Source organism: Chiloscyllium punctatum, chromosome 25 (assembly GCF_047496795.1).
Source record: "Chiloscyllium punctatum isolate Juve2018m chromosome 25, sChiPun1.3, whole genome shotgun sequence".
NCBI classification, from domain to species: Eukaryota; Metazoa; Chordata; class Chondrichthyes; order Orectolobiformes; family Hemiscylliidae; genus Chiloscyllium; species Chiloscyllium punctatum.
In genome coordinates this window covers 52,354,070-52,372,589 of record NC_092763.1, presented here as the reverse complement: position 1 = coordinate 52,372,589, position 18,520 = coordinate 52,354,070, and the positions used below count along the sequence as shown (strand labels likewise).

The following is an 18,520-nucleotide window of genomic DNA, read 5'->3' as shown; positions in this document are numbered from 1 at the left end:
ACATAATAATCACTGTGTTTCAAAGCAAGACCACTGTTAGCCAGAATGTAACAGAGTTCAAAATAAATATTTTACCCAAAAACACATTTACAAGATAGGTAATCACATAGAAAGCCATGGGATCCTTGATGCCCAGAGGCACAAAGTACTTTTATCTTGACTTGGCTTAGGCCACAAAGCCAGAAAGACTCTCATGGTTGTCAGCAATCATCAGTCAAAGGGCGGGACACGTTGTTATATGGCACCATGTTATGTCAATTTCATAACTGCACCACGTGCCAGCAGCTTATGCACTAAAGACACTGCGTGTACTTTAATCAAATGGCCATTTCTCCATCGATTGGGGTTCCCCCAGCATAGTAAGTCTATTATCAGTCCAGACACTTGGCTCAGTAATTTGGCCACTCAGGCAGTCACGGTCAAAATCCTCTCCTCATAGGAAGTGAGCTGCATAAAGCCAAGCATTCCATTGTCAATCTTGACTCTTTCTGCCTGACTGTGGGCTTTTTCCACCTGGCATGAGACAAAGGGAAAGATTGAGTGAGATGAAAGTGGAAGGCATAGCTTAGCAGGTGAAACAAATGTGGTGAGATGTCCCAAATGAGCGAGTGAGCAGCCCAGAGTTAGTCACTGGGAGGTTAGAGTGTGGAGAAGGTCAAATAATAAAAGAAAATGTTGCATGTGTTAGTGAGAGTGGTAAAGCATGAGCCTTAGTGGGATGTGTGTACCATTGGCAGAGATAGTGAGTGCGAAGTTAGAGAGAGAAAATGGTGGCCCTTAAGCAGGCAGGAGCAGAGAAGTACTTTGTCTTTCTTCCTATACTGCTGTATATTCATCTCGACAGCTGAGACCACACAGACCAGGATGCCAATCTTGGACCAGCAGGCAGGGTCGAATGTCGTGGCCTCCTCTGCCAGTCCAGGGGAAGAAGATAGCCTTCCTCATGAACCCCATCCTCCAGATCCCTGGCCACCCAGAGTGAACGTCACAATCCATGCTAGGCAGCCCCGAACTGACAGTGCTTGACATAGTGCACAGCAGCCTTTCAAAGATGGTAGGAGCACAAGGAATCTAAAGATATTGCAGCAGTTGAGAATGTCTGTCTACTGTGAATGAATCGGGCTAGCTTCAGCTGAGAGGAGTGTAATAGGGAGCATTAGTTAGCTAATGAGATGAGTTTAGGATAATAGCATGAAAAGCCTCACCATGCCTCGCTGAGAGAAAGCCTTCTTGAAAACTAATGAAAATTACGTTCTATCAGAATGTGGTAAGATTTGGCCAATTATCTTTAACTCTTGACTCCTACCTTTCCAGATGATGCAAGGGAAAGGGTTAAAATTGATTTTCACGTAACCTTTATTTAGAGAGAGCAAGGAATGTCCCAAACTTGTGCAAAGAGAGGGTCTCATACAAGGAACTAAACTTGTACCCAGTAAAAACACTGCTGCAATAGTGCAGATGTTGAGACTGCAAAGCTCTAGCTAGGGCCATGTGTGTAGCATGAACAATATCCTATATTTTTTTAATTTCATTTTCATTTGATTTACTACTGGCATGCGTACCATGCTACGGTGAAAACTGTTGTCTTATATGCTCTACAGGCAGGTCGTACCATACAAGTGCATCAGAGTAACAGAACAGAGTGCAGGATACAGTGTTACAGCTGCTGAGAAGGTACAGAGTGTGATCAACATTAACATTAAAAAGGTCCGTCCAAAATTCTGGTAACAGCAGGGAAGAATCATGAACAGCTTCTGTTTGTACGTGTATAGAAACATTTATCTTCTGCCCTATGGAAGAGGCTGCAGAGAGTTTAACCGCCGTGGGAGAGGTCTTTGATTATGTTGATTGGACAGAAGGCTGGTCTGCATGATGGGCTGAACTGTGTTCACAACTCTCCGTGGTTTCTTTCAGTCTTGGGAAGAGCAGCTGCCATGCCATACAATGATGCATCCAGGTACAATGCTTTGAATGGTGCATCTTTAAAAATTTGGAAGTGTAAGTGTCTTGATGGACATGCTGAATTTTCTTAGTCTTCTAAGGAAGTAAACGTATTTCTGTGCTTTCATGACTGCAGTGTCAACATGGGTGAACCAGGACATATTGCTGGTGATCATCACTCCGAGGAACTTGATGCTGTCCACCATCTCCATCTCGGTACCATTGATGCGGACAGAGGCATGCCCTCCATTACACTACCTGAATTCAATGACCAGCTCCTTTGTCTTACTGACATCGATGAAGAGATTGTTCTCTTCAAACCATTAAGCACTCAACGTTTTTCCTGAACTCCATCTTGTCAATGTTTCAGATCCGATCTACAATGGTGGTGCTATCAGCAAATTTGAAAATGGAGTTGGTGCAGAAGTTGACCGCACAGTCGTGTGTGTATAAGGAACAGGGGGCTGAGTATGCAATCTCGCGGGGATATTGAGAATTATCATGAAGGAGGTGTAGTCACCTATTTTTACTGAATGTAGTCTGTTGGTCAGGAAGTCAAGAATCCACTTACAGAGAGAGAAGCACAGACATTGGTCTGTGAGTTTGGAGATGAGTTTGTTTCAAATTATGGTGTTGAAGTGAAGCTGTAGTCAGTAAGCAGGAGCCTGACGTAAATATCCTCATTGTTCACATGATCCAGGAATGAGTGCAGGAACATAGGCTAATTGCAAATGATCAAGGCAATCTGGGAGGCTGCAGCTGAAGTAAGCTATGACCAACCTCTCACAGTACTTCATAATTTTTAGACTAGATTCTGCAGTATGGAAACAGGCCCTGCGGCTCAACAAGTCCACACCGACCCTCCGAAGAGTAACCTACCCAAACCCATTCCCGATATTTACCCTTGACTAAAGCACCTAACACTATGTGCAATTTAGCATGGCCAATTCACCTGACTTGCACATCTTTGGATTGTGGGAGGAAACCGGAGGAAACATACGCAGACACGGAGAAAACGTGCAAACTCCATCCAGACAGTCGCCCGAGGCGGGAATCGAACCCACATCCCTGGCGCTGTCAGGCAGCAGTGCTAACCACTGAGCCACCATGTACAGTCAGTTCTGCTATAAATGCGGTAGTTCCAATCTCATGCAATCCCATGTTATAAGAAAATCGTGTAATAGTAGCACCATTTAAACTAAAGGGGCTGGAATCAGGTTACAATCAATACACACTTTAAAACTTGGTGCATTCGAAACAGTGTCCCTAATTTGTCTATCGTACTATAGCAAATTTGTGTTAACGATACATGTGTTACAGCAGAATGACCTGTGCAGATGTTAAAGTCACTAGGCAGTGGCCATTGAGGCATGTTACATGATTTTTCTTTGGTACTGGGATGATGGTGGTCTTCTTGAAACAGGTGGAGACTTCAGATAGCAGTAAGGAGAGGCTGAAGATGTCTGTGAATACTCCTGCCATCTGGTCCACACAGGAACTCCATCCTGGTCAGTCACTTTCCGTGGGTTTACCCTTGAAAAGTTCGATCTAACGCATGAGGCAGTGACCAAGGATACATATGCACTTAAGGCTGAGAGGACAAATATTGCTTCGTTGCCCTTCTGTTCAAAGCATACATAGAATGCATTGAGCTCACCTGATGTACAACTTTACAATATAAAGGTAATTATGGTATCCCAAGTAGAGTCCATGTGGCAAACTGCTCAAGGACATTCGGGTATGGATGTACACCTGGTGGTGCATTCATTCATTCATCCACAGACGGCCTCAATTTTAATGCATAGTTTCCACATTTTGAATATAATTCAGAATATAATTCAAAATGTCAAACAAATGTCTACTGCAACTGTTCAGTTAAACTTTGTTAACTTAGCAGAGCTGACTTGTTTAATCTCAATTAAACCTCTAATACACAGACAACGTAAGAGAAAATGATAATTACACCCTACAGGATACCTCATAGTTGGCACTCTTTCCAAAAGGTTATCCTCCTCCCTGTCATGTAGGTTGGTGTCTCTGCCTGTGATAATTCATGCCTGTATGGATTGTTTAATCTATGCCAGCTTTAATCAAGCTGCTCTCTCATTATAGGCATTACCAGTAAGTGATTTTTCAGCAGTGAATGGTTAAAATGGGCTGAATTTCACTGAAAAATGGCCAAGTGTCAATTCCTGGGGATATAGAAATAGAAAAACATTTGGCCGATTGTGTCTACTTTGCCATTCACCATGACAATGGCTAATCGTCTATCTCAACATGATACTTACACGCTCATCCTATATCCCTTGACACTTTTAGTCTCTTGAAATCTACCTGCTTCTGACTCAAACATATTCAGTGATTTGGCCTCCACTGCCTTGTGTAGTAGAGAAGTCTACAGGTTCACCATCCCGCGTGAAGAAATGTCTGTCCGAAATCGCCTACTCCACACCCTGCCACTGCGACTCCTTGCTTCAAAGCCCTTGCACAGGGGATGCATCATCCCTGCATCCGGTCTATCAAGCCCTGTCAGAATTTTGATGTTCCTTAGAGAGTTTCCTTCCGTGAGCTCTATGACTTATCTCACACAAATCTCCAGTGCTCACCTTATTAAATATGTACCACATATACAAGGGCAAGCATGGCACTAACTGTATGCTCATTAATGGTGGAAGTAGTCACTATTGTTAGGACCTCTCAGAATCAATTTTCCAACTAGCTTCCAAGGTTCTGCGCATGGCGATTGTGTTGGCGCACCAAATACAGTATTGACTTCTGGTTCCAGACATCGTCGCTATGCAGGGACCCCAGAAGCCTGCAAGCAAATCAGAGGGAACGCTGCTGAAAGGTTCCCCGTGCTGGTGCCGTATCTAAAGCTCAGCCGGGTACCAGACTGAGCATTGCCAGTGCATGAAGTGGGAACTGAGTTTCCGAGGGCACGTAAGTAGCACAGGTGACATTTCATTGCAAAGACAGCTCACCTTCATATTGTCACCTGTTTGATCAATAGTTATTGTAGGTGCATCTACAAGGATCAACTTACACCAACTGCCCTACCCTTAACACCATGTCACAACCCTATCGAAGGCAGTGGTCCTCTTTCCCAAATGAACAGAGTGGCATAACATCTTCTCGTTGTCCAATGTGTACCTATTATAAGTTGGATAAGCTCCAAACAATTGAAAGCATTCACTTTTATTCAAAAGCAGCAAAAGCAAAGGGAAATAATGAAAAAAAAAGCTACGTTAGCTAATGGAAACAGACAGGGACTGCTTCCTTTTAAGGAGCAGCAGACTTATGGCCAATGAATAATTCCTTGCACCGAGCTCATATGTATTGGAACCGGGTATTAATTAAATCCTGTTGGCTTGTGATATCATGGTGAAGATAATGTTCCTCCTGGTCAACATCCTCCATCTTTCTTCTTTTTGCCTGTTCCACGTCTACAGAACACAGCGTGCTAGAATTAAGCAGCACACTCTGTCTGGATGTAGCAGCAAAGAGCCCCACCATGACCCAAGACAAACTGAAATATCTTCCATTGGCCCATCATCTACTACACAATTTTATTTATGCTGCCGCAGTTGGAGAGGGCAGGTCTTAGAGCCCGTGAACCATCCTTATAAGGCATCAGCTCTCGAATGAAGCAGGAACATGGAAGGTCTGAAAGAAAAAGACACCATGGTACCTTCTAGGGTACCTGGCACAGACTCCTAAGATCATTTCTACAATTAACAGAACAGTTTTCTACTGAAGAAGTCTACTGCATTAACGTGATGCTCTCAATGCAATCTGTTACAGCCTATAGTGCCCCTCTCCTGAGGGAAACAATTTGAAGATGTGTGATCTGTCATAGATTGCATTGGTAACAGCCTTAATATATCCATGGATTGAGGAAAGAGAGATCCCACGCAGGTCCTCAGTTGATTCATGGAAGCAGCCAGCTGCATGAAACCTTAACGCAGCTGTCATCTTGATGACAGCCAACATCAAATGGTCACCCACTCCTTCAGGTCACAAGTTCCACTACAGCTGCTGGTGAACTTCTGTAACTTAAACATCTTCAGTTTACAGCTGAAATGCACTTCATGCATCTGGAGGAAATCAAATCGAGAATGATATGCTCTGGGCCTCCTGTACGTACTCTGCATCCCAAGGAGACCTCCAGCTATAACCTCTTCTTGCGGAGGCTGTTGGGAAACTGTGTAAGATTGCTGCTGATCCTGGGCTTGCTAACAGATAGATTAATAAATTCTTGATCTCACAAGGAATTAAGGGCTACGGGGAGAATGTGGGTAAGTGGAGTTGAAATGCCCATCAGCCATGATTGAATGGTGGAGTGGACTCGATGGGCCGAATGGCCTTACTTCCACTCCTATGTCTAATGGTCTTATCTGTTCCTCTTCTATTTCTCGGTTTTCTTCACACTACGGCCACAACAACAAAACCCCCTGCTGTAGCTGGATCCACTGGTAATGGTTCTGATGAACCTGTGTGGGGAATCTGTTCGCTGAGCTGGGAATTTGTGTTGCAGACGTTTCGCCCCCTGTCTAGGTGAAATCCTCAGTGCTTGGGAGCCTCCTGTGAAGCGCTTCACAGGAGGCTCCCAAGCACTGAGGATGTCACCTAGACAGGGGACGAAATGTCTGCAACACAAATTCCCAGCTCGGCGAACAGAACCACAAAAACGAGCACCCGAGCTACAAATCTTCTCACAAACTCTGTGTGAGGAATATCAAAAAAAGAACAGTTCCTTAGTAATGTGAACACCCAGCATTCGTAATCCAAAAGACAGCTGAACAGAGTCCTCCACACAGTGGGACATGGAGGACTCTGTAGAGGCATTCTTTTTCACTGACTTGGGGAAACTTTATTCCAATGTACGCAGCACAAACCAAGCTCGCAAATACAATAGGAGATTGTAAGTGGAGTACGATTACTGGTGCCTTCTAGCCCTGGTCTTCCTGCATCCCAGCCCACCAACCTCATCACCCATGAAAAGCAGCATCGCACATAAGAACATGTTGGTGAATACTTCCAGTTCAAGGTAAGAGGAAATCAGCTCCTTGCCCTTGTGCAGCCTATCAGATTTCAGACTGTCCTCGTGAACTGTGGCCCACAGGTAAGAGTTCTAAGGTTGCCTGCAAAAATGACTGCATCACAGCTATTTTGTTCAATCCGATTCACATGCAGCATAAGGATGTCTTCGACCTGTATTGCGTAAATGCTAATTAATGCAATTGGTCCTTACAATCACTCGCAAGTATCGTCCACATGCTCAGACGCATAAAACATTTACTCCAGCAGATGTGGTCACAGCCACTTTCTGAGTTTCCACGTTCTCATCCAAATCTTTAATTTATGTCTTCATCTCCCTGAACCCTGGCTCTACAACTTAGTCACCCAACCACCATATTGCACTGCCTCCCTCCCCCACTCCCAGCGAAGCCAGAATGGTTGTTACCATTGATGACCCTTCCTCCCTTTCAGCTCCCCAATTTTATACGTTGAATTGCTTTCCCTTCAAAATTACTGTTTCTTCTACATCAAGGCATACTGCCTTCAAGCCCCATAAAGGACTTCCCAAGCTGTCTTACCACAGCATGGCCCCAGATACCCCATTGACCTGACCAAGGACTGCTCACCATAGACTTTGAGACAAGGCCCTTTGGCAGTAGCACACCCTGTGTGACTGCTGCAAAATACCTGGCACATATCCAAAATGACTGAGCATGGAGTGAGTAAGCAAAATGCCCTGAGATGCACCCTAATCAAATCAATTAGGTGGGTAATCGTTTGGAAGCGCAAAATGGCTGGCAGCAGCATTACAGTGCAAGGTGGATGTGTGCTCTGAGGTGCAGAAGTAAAGTCAAGAACTGCATCCTATGCAGGTCAGGGATGTGCCACGGAGATGTGGTGAGGCAGGTGCATGTCTGAGGGTGGAGGGTGCAGGTAGCTGCTGCCCATGGAGCATGATCTGAGATGTTGGGGTCTGCAATCCAAGTTGGAGACCAAGAAGGAAGCAGCAAACTGGAGCTTTGCTGAGTTCCATGTCAGGAATTGTTGTTGTCTAATTTCTAGCACACCTAACATGTGAAAAATTCAAATAATTACGGCAAGATTAGGTACTAATGACATGGAGATGCATGCAAGTAAGTCTGTCGCCTCTGACGAGTGAGATTCTTGCCTTGCTGTTGTTCAAACAAGGTTGCAGAATCGGACTTTATTTTCTCCGTGTAGAAAATCTCATATTTCCGATCTCATCTTATTTCTCCAACTGACTAAGCATTGCCAACGTTGTTCCGGAGAGCTGAGAAACTTCAGGCCCATGCCATTGTCAATTATAACCAAACAGCATGCAAAATTAAACTGTGATAAGTCACCAATTATTTCAACTTGAAGTCTGACAGACTATGATGAGTGAAACTGGTTTGTAAAGCATCCAACAATTGATATAGAGCAAGTTAATACCATTACTGAAATGAATCCACTACAATATTGAGTCTGGATTTTCCTCAAACAACATAAGCAAGAGGGTATTTTGGCAGGTTTTCCGGTTTTTTTCAGTTTTGAGGAAATATTCCAGCCAGCATGTTTTGCTAAGTCAGCCATTACTGGAAATAGAAAAGCTTCCAATGGTTTTAAAAAAAATTAAATCAGTGAACATATAAGACATTCATACGTTACACCACAAATATCAGTTAGCCATTAACAATTTCACCTTTGCACCTATAGTCCATCACTTCCATCTTAGTTCTTTTTCCTTCCCCTTTTGACTCTTCTCGTGACTTCTGCCCTACTCGTCACACAGCCATGTCATTTTTTTTTCTTGGCCCCATATCATCATTATTTATCTGCCATCCCATATATACTACCCCCATCCCCCAGCTACTAACGTGCTTCGATAAGCCCCTGCCAACTTATGTGCCAGTGGACTTTGCCTGAAGAACCCACTGAGGCTACTACCACAGCAACGTCAACTGTTCTACGGTTCCTTTGCTGTGGACCTTCTTATTCAGCTGACTGCTCAGACCCAATCTCACAAAACATTTTCCCTTTATGTACCACCATCCACTCCCATCATGGCCTTAAACTCACTCATTGATGACATACTTTGTGACTATGGCACAGAATGTTCCAGTTAGCCTATAATCAGCAGCAATAAAGCATTACTTTAATAAAGTCAATTGTTAAAACTAATCCAAAGGTTACAGAAATAGCTAACGCAATGCCAAAGAACTAGCCAATGTAAGATTTTCAGCTCTCACTAGGGCCAAAAGCAGAGGGAAATAGGCATTAACTGCCCTCCTCCCACCCAGAGAAGCTTGTCAGTTCACTGGCTCTATCTTGCCCCCAGGCTGTTTTTCACAGAGGTATTATGGGTGCGGCATGTTTAAGATAGGACTACACACCCTAATACAGCTGGTCCAGCTAAAAAAGGGCCAAGTAAAGCTGTTAAAGGAGAATTCAAGTTCCAGATTTCTGCAAATGGCAAATGCCCATTTCACTCCCTGAAGCCACCTCCCAGTTGTGAGCAATAGGCCCAGCATTCCAGGCAGGTTGAGAGGCCACCCCTGTTGGTCTAGGAGCAGAGGGCAGCCACAGGCCAGACTCCAGGTAGTTTCTCCTCTACTCCACAATACCCACAACCCTCCACAGCCCCATCTACAACAGCTATCGTCTGATTTCAAAATACATTTTCTATTTTACATTTACAAGTGTTGTAGAGATGTGCCCCAATGAGAACCTTATTCCTTACTAAGCTTTCACTGCAACTTGCTGCTCCTTTCAAGCTGAAACACCGCTGATTGGTCCTTCTCTGGTAAGCCAGTCTGCTCCAAAAACTATTTTATCTGGCCATGAATTGTCTACAGTCTAAAATCAGAATGAATAACTGTTTCTCTTTAGCAAAAGCAAATTACTGTGGATGCTGAAATCTGAAACCAAAAGAGAGGGGCTTTGACAAAGGGTCAGTTAGACTCGAAACGTCAGCTCTTTTCTCTCCTTACAGATGCTGCCAGACCTGCTGAGATTTTCCAGTATTTTCTCTTTTGGCTTCTCTTTAGCATGGATTTCTTGTCTTATGAGTACATAATTTCAACCACTGCAGTACACGGTGGGTTGCAGGTTCCCAGGTTGTGTTACTCTCCAAACAACTTCAGGTAAAAATTTATCAATGACTTCACACTGCACACGTTCTCGCAAATTTTCCTGATTTTTGTCCTGTGTTCTTCAGTGTTAATAAGAAGAGAAAACATTTCAGCCAAACACAAATTTGCTCTTTTGACTTAGTCAAAAATGGTAGCGGAAAACTTGGCAATCTAACAACATCCTTCCTATAACAGGGCAACCAGAACTGAACACCATCTCAGAAGAGGTCCCACCAACATCCTGTACAACCTCACATGGCTTCCCAACTTCTGTACTGAAAAATCTGAGCAATGAAGGTAAGTGCGAGGAGGTTCTTATCTGGAACAAGACAGCAGTCAAGTACAAGTTACGGACACTGTGGCAAACAAGAAACCTAGAGGATCCTTCTGTCTTCATCGAATCCAGAGCTGTTCTGCCTTTCTCTACCCAAATCCTTATGGTATTATCAGATTGAAAGAAGCTTAGTATGACTTCAGCATTAACCCTTTCATGTCATTACCATATGCAACATCGCCTTTCAAGCTTTTTTCTTTATAATTCACATTTTTTCATTCCTGTACCTAATTACATTTACAAACCTTATCATGCCTGAATGGTTCACAAATTCAGGTGCCCTGGAGATTTCACAATTCTTCCAGAATTTATTCACTTCAAACTTGGAAGTTTATAGGTCCATGACTCTCGAGGACTACTGGCTTTGATTGTGTTCTGCAACCCATGAGTTCTGTATCCCTTGAATATTCTTCATGGAGAATACGGTTTCTACTCAACCGTGCAATTAATCGATTCTCTCATGTTGAGAATTTCTGTCACAGAGGAACTCTTTCCTGCTGAAACATGTATTTACTTTTTGCAGTATTGTGGATTTCAAGGCAGGGCAATTTCATCAAAAGTATCCGGAATCTCTGTGCCAGTTGTTTCTTTTTGGGGTCCTAAACTTGTCACTTCAGCAGTGGCTTCAAGGGATTTTATTGCAGCCCAATCTGTAGAAGCAAGTCTTTATTCTCAACCTGCAGGTCAATCTGTGCTGTAACATGCAGATTCAGTGCTTAAACATGCTGACTCAATTTGGTCCTTGTTTTAACCACCATTCTGCATTCCCTCCCCTCCAACCCCCACCCATGCCCACTGGAAAGCCAAGAATTGGATATGCGCTGCAATTCAAATCTGTCAAAACAGTTTGTTTCCCAGGTTGTGTTACTCTCCAAACAACTTCAAGTAAAAATTTATCAATGACTTCACACTGCACACGTTCTCGCAAATTTTCCTGATTTTTGTCCTGTGTTCTTCAGTGTTAATAAGAAGAGAAAACATTTCAGCCAACCACAAATATATGAACAAGGAATTAAAGTGAGCCACTCAGCCCCTCCAGCCTGTTCCACCAATCAATAAAATCACAGCTAATCTGATTTTAATCTCAATCTGCCAGCTGCGGGTGTCCATGACACTACTGGTAAAAGTGACCACCAAACAGTCCTTGTGGATTTGATGTCCCACCTTCAAACTGATACCATGTCATATTGTGTTGTGTGGCACGATTAACATGCTAAATGGGACAGACTTCAAACAGATCTAGCAACTCAAGAACGGGCATCCATGAGGCACTCAACAGCAGCACAATCATACCACCAAGCCAGGTGATAAACCCTGATTCAATAACGAGTTCAGAAGGGCATGCAAAAAGCAGTATCAGATAACCTAAAAATGAGATGTCAACCTAGTGAACCTACCAAACAGACCTACTTGTATGCTAAACAGTTGAAGCAGCAAGTAATAGATGGATCAGATCTAAATTCTGTGGTCCTGCCACATCCAACCATAAATGATGGTGGATAACTAAACTCACTGGAGGAGGAGGATCCACAAATACTCCCATCCTCAATAACAGAAGAATCCAGCACATCAATGCAAAGACTGAAGCATTCGCAACTATCTTTAACCATTACCGTCTAGTGGATGATCAACCTCCTCTAGTGGTCCTCAGCACTGCAGATACCAGTCTTCACCCAATTCAATGGCTGAAATGATTTCTTTTCAAATCAACACTGGACAGCACAGATGACAGAAATCAGTAGAGTTTGCAATTGGTTTCGGCTGACAAGTGGCATGTAATGATCGTACCATATAAATGCCAGGCAATGACCACCTCCAATGAGACAATCTAACCACCCACAATTGAATGGCCATCACTGAATCTCCCATGATCAACATCCTAATGGTTACCATTGACGAGAAACAGAACTGGACTGGACTCGGCATATAAACACAGTGGCTATTATTTCCTAGCTCAGAGGCTAGGAAAACTGCAGTGAGTAACTCACCTCATGACTACCCAAAGCCTGTTTACCATCTACAAGACACAAGTCAGGAGTACGATGGAATACTCCCCACTTGTCTGATGAGTGCAATTACGGCAACATTCAAGAAATCTGACATGAGCCAGGGCAAAGCAGCTGCCTGATTGGCGCCACATCCACAAATATTCAGTCATTTACCACAATGCTCAGGGACAGAAAGTGTTTATACTATCTACAGGATGTCCTGCAGAAGTTTGCCAACGATCCTTAAACAGCATGTTCCAAACCCATAGCCGGTGCATCAAGGAGGACAAGGGCAGTAGATATTTGGGAACACCACCCACGTGCGGTTTCCCTCCAAGCCACTCACCATCATGACTTGGAAATATATTGTCATTCCTTCACTGTTGCTAGGTCAAAATCCTGGAATTACCTCCCTAACATCATTGTGTCTCGACCTATGGCAAATGGCTGCGGCAGCTCACCACCACCTTCTCCAAGGACATCTAGGATGGCCAAGGAATGCAGTAATGCTTACATACCATGAGTGGCTAAAACAAAATCTGCTGCTTAATGTCTGCCCAAGTTGCTCTTGTAGCTGTCGTCAGAAATTTCCTCTAAGATCACTGGAATTAGTTTTGTGCTAATAAACTGAAACCCTAAGTGCACCACTTATGAGCATATGGCACCAACCCAGCAGTGGCCGTGTAGATTGTTACCTCAATCTTCTTTTCTGACTAGATCTTCAGAACCTACATGGTATAATTTGGTAGAAAAAAAAACACTGAGCAATCTAATGAGAAGAGATTCTTGTCTTAAAATAACATGTTGTCTATAACATGATAGCAATCAGGTACAAGTGGTACTGTTACAAAGACCTCGATGATAGACCCATCTTTCTCGGGATCCAGAGATGACCTGATATACACCACACAAATCCTAAGACTTGTGAGAGAAAGTATTGAGGAATATAAATTACTATAGGCAGTATTTGCAATAAATATTTAACGCATTGCTAAGGCATTTTCCCAATGTATCTGGAACATTAACACCAACCCAATCAACATAAATGTTCTTCTTCTTTTGGAAGTGACAATAGCTTTAATTTTTATTACAGATCACAAAAGCCTCACATGGGTCTCAGAAGAAATTTGCAACAGATATTCTCATGCTTATTGCCTCACAATTCATGTTGCCTCTCCCATGAAAAGTAGAATGACCCAGACCTCAATCTAATAGCCAAATTAGCTTTTTAAATACAATAAAGGAGCATTCAGGATTTTGTTACAATCATAAATTCCAATGAAACTGTTATATTTCTCAAGTATTAATCTTACTGTTATTCATGTGATTGTGTTTCTTTTTTCTGAGCAAAACTACAGCTACAAGCCACACTCAATACCATCAACTGGGTTCAAAGCAAATAGTACAATCCACCTCAACAATAACTGTCCACTGCCTTCAGTTACACCACTTCAATAGTTCATGCTCAAATTATTGGCATTTTAAAACTAAAAATTACAGTCACCCTATTGTTTTTCTTCTGAGTCAATAATGGATTGCCTGGAAATATGCAGCAGTTTGATAATCAATTGAAAGCAATAAAATAGCTTACTGTTTCGGACAGACACAGACCATCATAACTGGGAACAAATGAAGAAAAAAATTTAGGTCAAAGTGGGGAAGATAAAGCACAGAATAATGGTAACTTGTCCAATGTCAGTACATTCTGACAAGAAGAAACAGCTTCAGGATTCAACTTATGAAAACTAAGGAGTTGAAAAGTGCTGATGCACCAAATCAGTCCAACTGTGAACAAGCACTAGAAAAGCGGACAATTAAAACAGTTTGAAACAATTCCAAATTTTGATCAATAATGGAGCACTTACTCGCCAACTGAAAGTAGTGACTGCTTTTCATCTTGTTTTGTTCGAGGTCTCCCCAGTTTTAGCTTGAGTGGAGATGATGGGGTTTTCTGAGCAGCTGGCTGGATAAAATGTGCAAATAGCTCAGTCTGTTTTAAAAGGAATTCAAATCTTTTGGTCCGGTCCATTTTCTGTTGTGAAGAAAATCAAAAGAATGATCTTCATTAAAAAAATGTCACCTTTGCACAAAATAAATGTCAATAGTAAGATATGGGTGGAACCAACATTAGCTCTGACAAAGGAAGAGGATTTCCCTTCCCCTTGTCACCCTCTGTCCCCATTCTCTGACAATGGCCAAACAGTGTTAATGTTCAGAGTTCATGCACAAATGAAGACCTAAAAAAAAGACAAAAGCTTATAATAATTTCATTTAACAGGGCCACAGCAGTCGGGTCATTTTATTTCATGACAAAGTTTTCATGGAAAATTATTAATCAACAATTCAAACTCAAGATCAGAGGAGTCATTTTTGTCCCCCCAAAAATTTCTGATAAACAGTTAGTTCAAATGAAACAATTCTGAATTCAGAGTCAAATGATTGCCAAAGCAGAAGCGCTTCGCCACAGCAGCTCCCATGTAAAACTATCATTCATTCTCCCAGGTGACTGGAACTCCCCACAAACTCCCAGAATGAGGGATCTGTCACCCTACTCCATCTCCTCTGTGATACTCTCTCCCTCCTCTGATCTCTATGGCCTATCTTGACCACCCCTCTTCCCAGCCGCACCAGATCTTTGCAAATACTCCTCCAAAATGTCCATGCCCCCTCCCACCCAGAAGTCTGATACATAATTTCCTCTTCAAAACATCTTGGCTGCAACATGGTAACAGAGGCCTATTTGTCAGACTCTCAATTCATTCATTGCTGCCATGATGCAGACTTCAGAAACTTTAGCTGGTCCTGCCACTCAATTCGACAGGAATCCACTTTCTCACAAATGCAAAACTACTGCCACCTCCCACAACTTCCTCAAATATCAGAATTGATGACATGCAAAATATTTTGCCCAGTAAAATTCTGGGAAATAATTGGAAATCATAGAGAGGTAACAGGATAGCAGATAATGGAGGTCTCCATATTCATAGACTATGTCTTACCATTTTCTCTTCATATTCAGGATCAACATCATTCCCTGGGTTTGTGGTCTTCAGAGGCATTTTAAGTTGCAAAGGTGAAACGTAGCTCTAAAAATTGGAAACAAAATAAAATCAGTCTCAGGGTACATATTATTTTGAAACTTCAGTTTCATTCTTTAAATTAAGGAGATTATTAAACTATAACAGATCACTTAATTTGTGCTCAATTGCTTACTAATATTTGCAGAAAAAGGAAAGCCATATCTGCAAATATTTCACAAATGATCTGAGCTGAGCAACAGTGAATCTCTGAGCACCATAAACAATTCAGAGTGATTATTATTGTTGGGACTTTCCTACTTGCATAGATTAAAAGGTTTCATTTCATTCTTTTAAAATATTCAAAAAACAAACTTTTGATGTAAAACAATGCAGCAGACATCAACTAAGGGCTCTGGAAAAACTGCACATGGTGCATAAAACATAGTCAAATTGCTGCAATAAAGATCGACAATGGTTCTGCCTTCTGTACCTTTAAGTATAGCTGGGCAATTAAACACTTCTGAATTCCAGAGATATTGCAGAAGCAGGAGGCAGCATCCAGCTTCATCTCCATAATACACGCCGCAAGCTCATTCCATCTAACACAAGTTAGATGTTTTTGTGATTTATTTAAAGTAAGAATTCTTGTCTGACAATCTACCCACTTCACCAGCATCTAGGAATTCTTCCCTTCAAATATTCAAAGGAAAGGATATAGACCACAAAGAACCGCTTGTTATCCTTGAATAAAAGCAACATGCTACATTCTGAATACTCAGAGGAATTGGCCCAAAGGAACATACTCATGCTATCCTGGCAGGCATTGCCAGAACATTAGTTACAAGTAAATTTGTCAATTACTGCATCTATTCCAACTGCTTCAATCCCACATGACAATAAGTTGGCTCAGGAATCTCAGCTCATCAGGTTGCTGCCTCTTGTAGAGTGGCCTCAAGACTTAAATGTCTGCAGCTATTCAAAGCAAATGTTCTGTTTAACTGCATTTTCTGTTGCTGAGTCACTTGGATTTGCTCCCCAATGAAATGGTCTTCCCTGTTGAGGGCAGCTAACTCAAATAAGCAAAGAGTCAGGGATCAGACTTGAGTCTTTCCTGGTTTGTAATCATCAGCAACTTATTGTGTGACTGTAACCTTACCTCCCACTCAGCCCCTGAGCTATTCGGAATTAAGAGCAATAAAAGTTGGAAAAAATATTTACTTCACATCCCCATATACGGTGTAGTGATATAATGTTAAGGACAGCTGTTTATAAAATAATGTAACAGAAATTGCTGGTTATAAACAATAGGCCATCAATATGTAAAAGAAAAGACACAAAGATCCTTTTTATAGAAGACCAAGAACACTAACTTAAAGCCTCCCTGACAAGATAACCTGTCCTTTCTCTTTAAGGAACATGAATGATTAACTGTGTAACTCCAACATTTTCTCCTTTTACTTCAGCCTGGCAGTTTGTAATCTCCATTGCTTATTCACTACGGTTGAAGTCATTCCTGCTGTAAGCAGCTCTGGTTAAGCCTTCTTTTGCATCTGGTTCAATTCTACTACCTATCAATATTACCTACTTTGAACAGCTCAAAGATTTTCCAAGTAAAAGATCGTATCTTCTCTACATTTGTCTAGAATGGAAAAAAAGGGCCAAAAGAAACATGCTCATTATAATATCAAATTGCTTAGTCTCATCTAAACAACACAAAACACTTTAGACTACCTTTGAGTCGTTGTAACTTGATCCATAAATTGGATACATTATTGTTCTAGTAGGCTTTAACTTAAATAGCTGCAACAGAGCCAATATCATTAAATATATATTATTTTAAATGTATTAGTCATTTTCTGCAGTCCACTAAAAAGGGCTCAAATTATATATTGAAACTGTGTTTAATATAAAGCCAATCAGATTTAAATTACATAGGATTTTCTCATGCTTTATAACATCTGGGATTCTCAAATGTCTTGACTCCCAATATCTAATATGATCTAAGCATCAAATAATTTAAGGCAGCTGGAGATCAGTGGATAAAATCTGCCTGTGGCAATCTTCTGAAACCAAACAGCAGTAATTATCCCAAATAGGTGAGTATATACTTTAAAGGAAACAGATTATGATGTTGAGGGAGTCTAAGTAGGCAGGGAAATAAAAAGCAAAAACATTTCTAGAAATACACACAAAGTATCACAGGACCAATCATAGATTAAGTAAATCAAATGTCCAACAGAAAACAGAGAAATGCAACAAGATGAAAATAGCTGTAAAATGACAGAAGGTAAAACAGAAATAATACTATCCTGGACTATCTGAAGATTCCACTGGCTGAAAACAGGCAGAGTTCTTCAATGTATAATCACAAATAAATGCTACATTGAGTTAATTTCAGCAATAATTGAACTTTAAATAAGGCTGATACAATCCTCCTGCAACAGAAATACTTTCATACTGAGCTGTATTTTTAAGAAAGCGTTTGCCAGTCAATTTCCAGGAGGGGATATTTCTTGGTTTTGCAGGTACAGCAAGTAATTCGGGAAACAAGCAAAAGTGAAGCTTCACAATTAACTCTCAAGCCAGAGATAAGATTGCAGGAAAATAAACTCAGTTATAAAGTCAGGTAGATCTCCCCAGCCCCTTGCAAGAATGGTGAGAACAGGAAAACAAGATTCTCAACATCAAGAAAAAAATTTACAATTGTCCACCGAAGGCTTAAATAGATGAGAATCTTGCTAGTGAGAGGTGAGGGGTCTATATGCATGCATTAACATCTCCTTCTGACCTTATCTCACCTCATTTATATTCAAGTTACCATTTTTCCATACAATGGAGAGAAAGCAGACTCTCAATTTCCAACATTAAAGTCTCAGCGGGACTCGATTGGTGCTCGCTGCCATCTTCTGCAGGTCTCTGTCATGGTTAGCATTGCCCACTCCTCAGGGCACACTCCTCGGGCAGTGACTGCCTGCCAACCTCTCCCTTGTCCACCAAGGATGGTATCAAGCACATACCAGTCTCAGCACACCAACATGGCAGCGCCAACTCACTTACAAAACAGTTCACAACTTCAATGCCGTGATT

At 41.8% G+C, this 18,520-nt stretch overlaps 1 protein-coding gene across 3 annotated transcripts in view; it reads right to left on the bottom strand.

The window, feature by feature from the left end:
- Positions 1-18,520, bottom strand: part of smarca1 (SNF2 related chromatin remodeling ATPase 1) — a 105,163-nt gene that overhangs the window by 75,007 nt on the left and 11,636 nt on the right. For all 3 annotated transcript variants that reach the window (XM_072595286.1, XM_072595288.1, XM_072595289.1), the window contains exons 3-4: positions 15,413-15,499; positions 14,279-14,445 (exon numbers count right to left, since the gene is read on the bottom strand). In XM_072595286.1, coding sequence (XP_072451387.1) covers positions 14,279-14,445; positions 15,413-15,499 — 254 coding nt within the window. The remainder of the gene's footprint in view (positions 1-14,278; positions 14,446-15,412; positions 15,500-18,520) is intronic.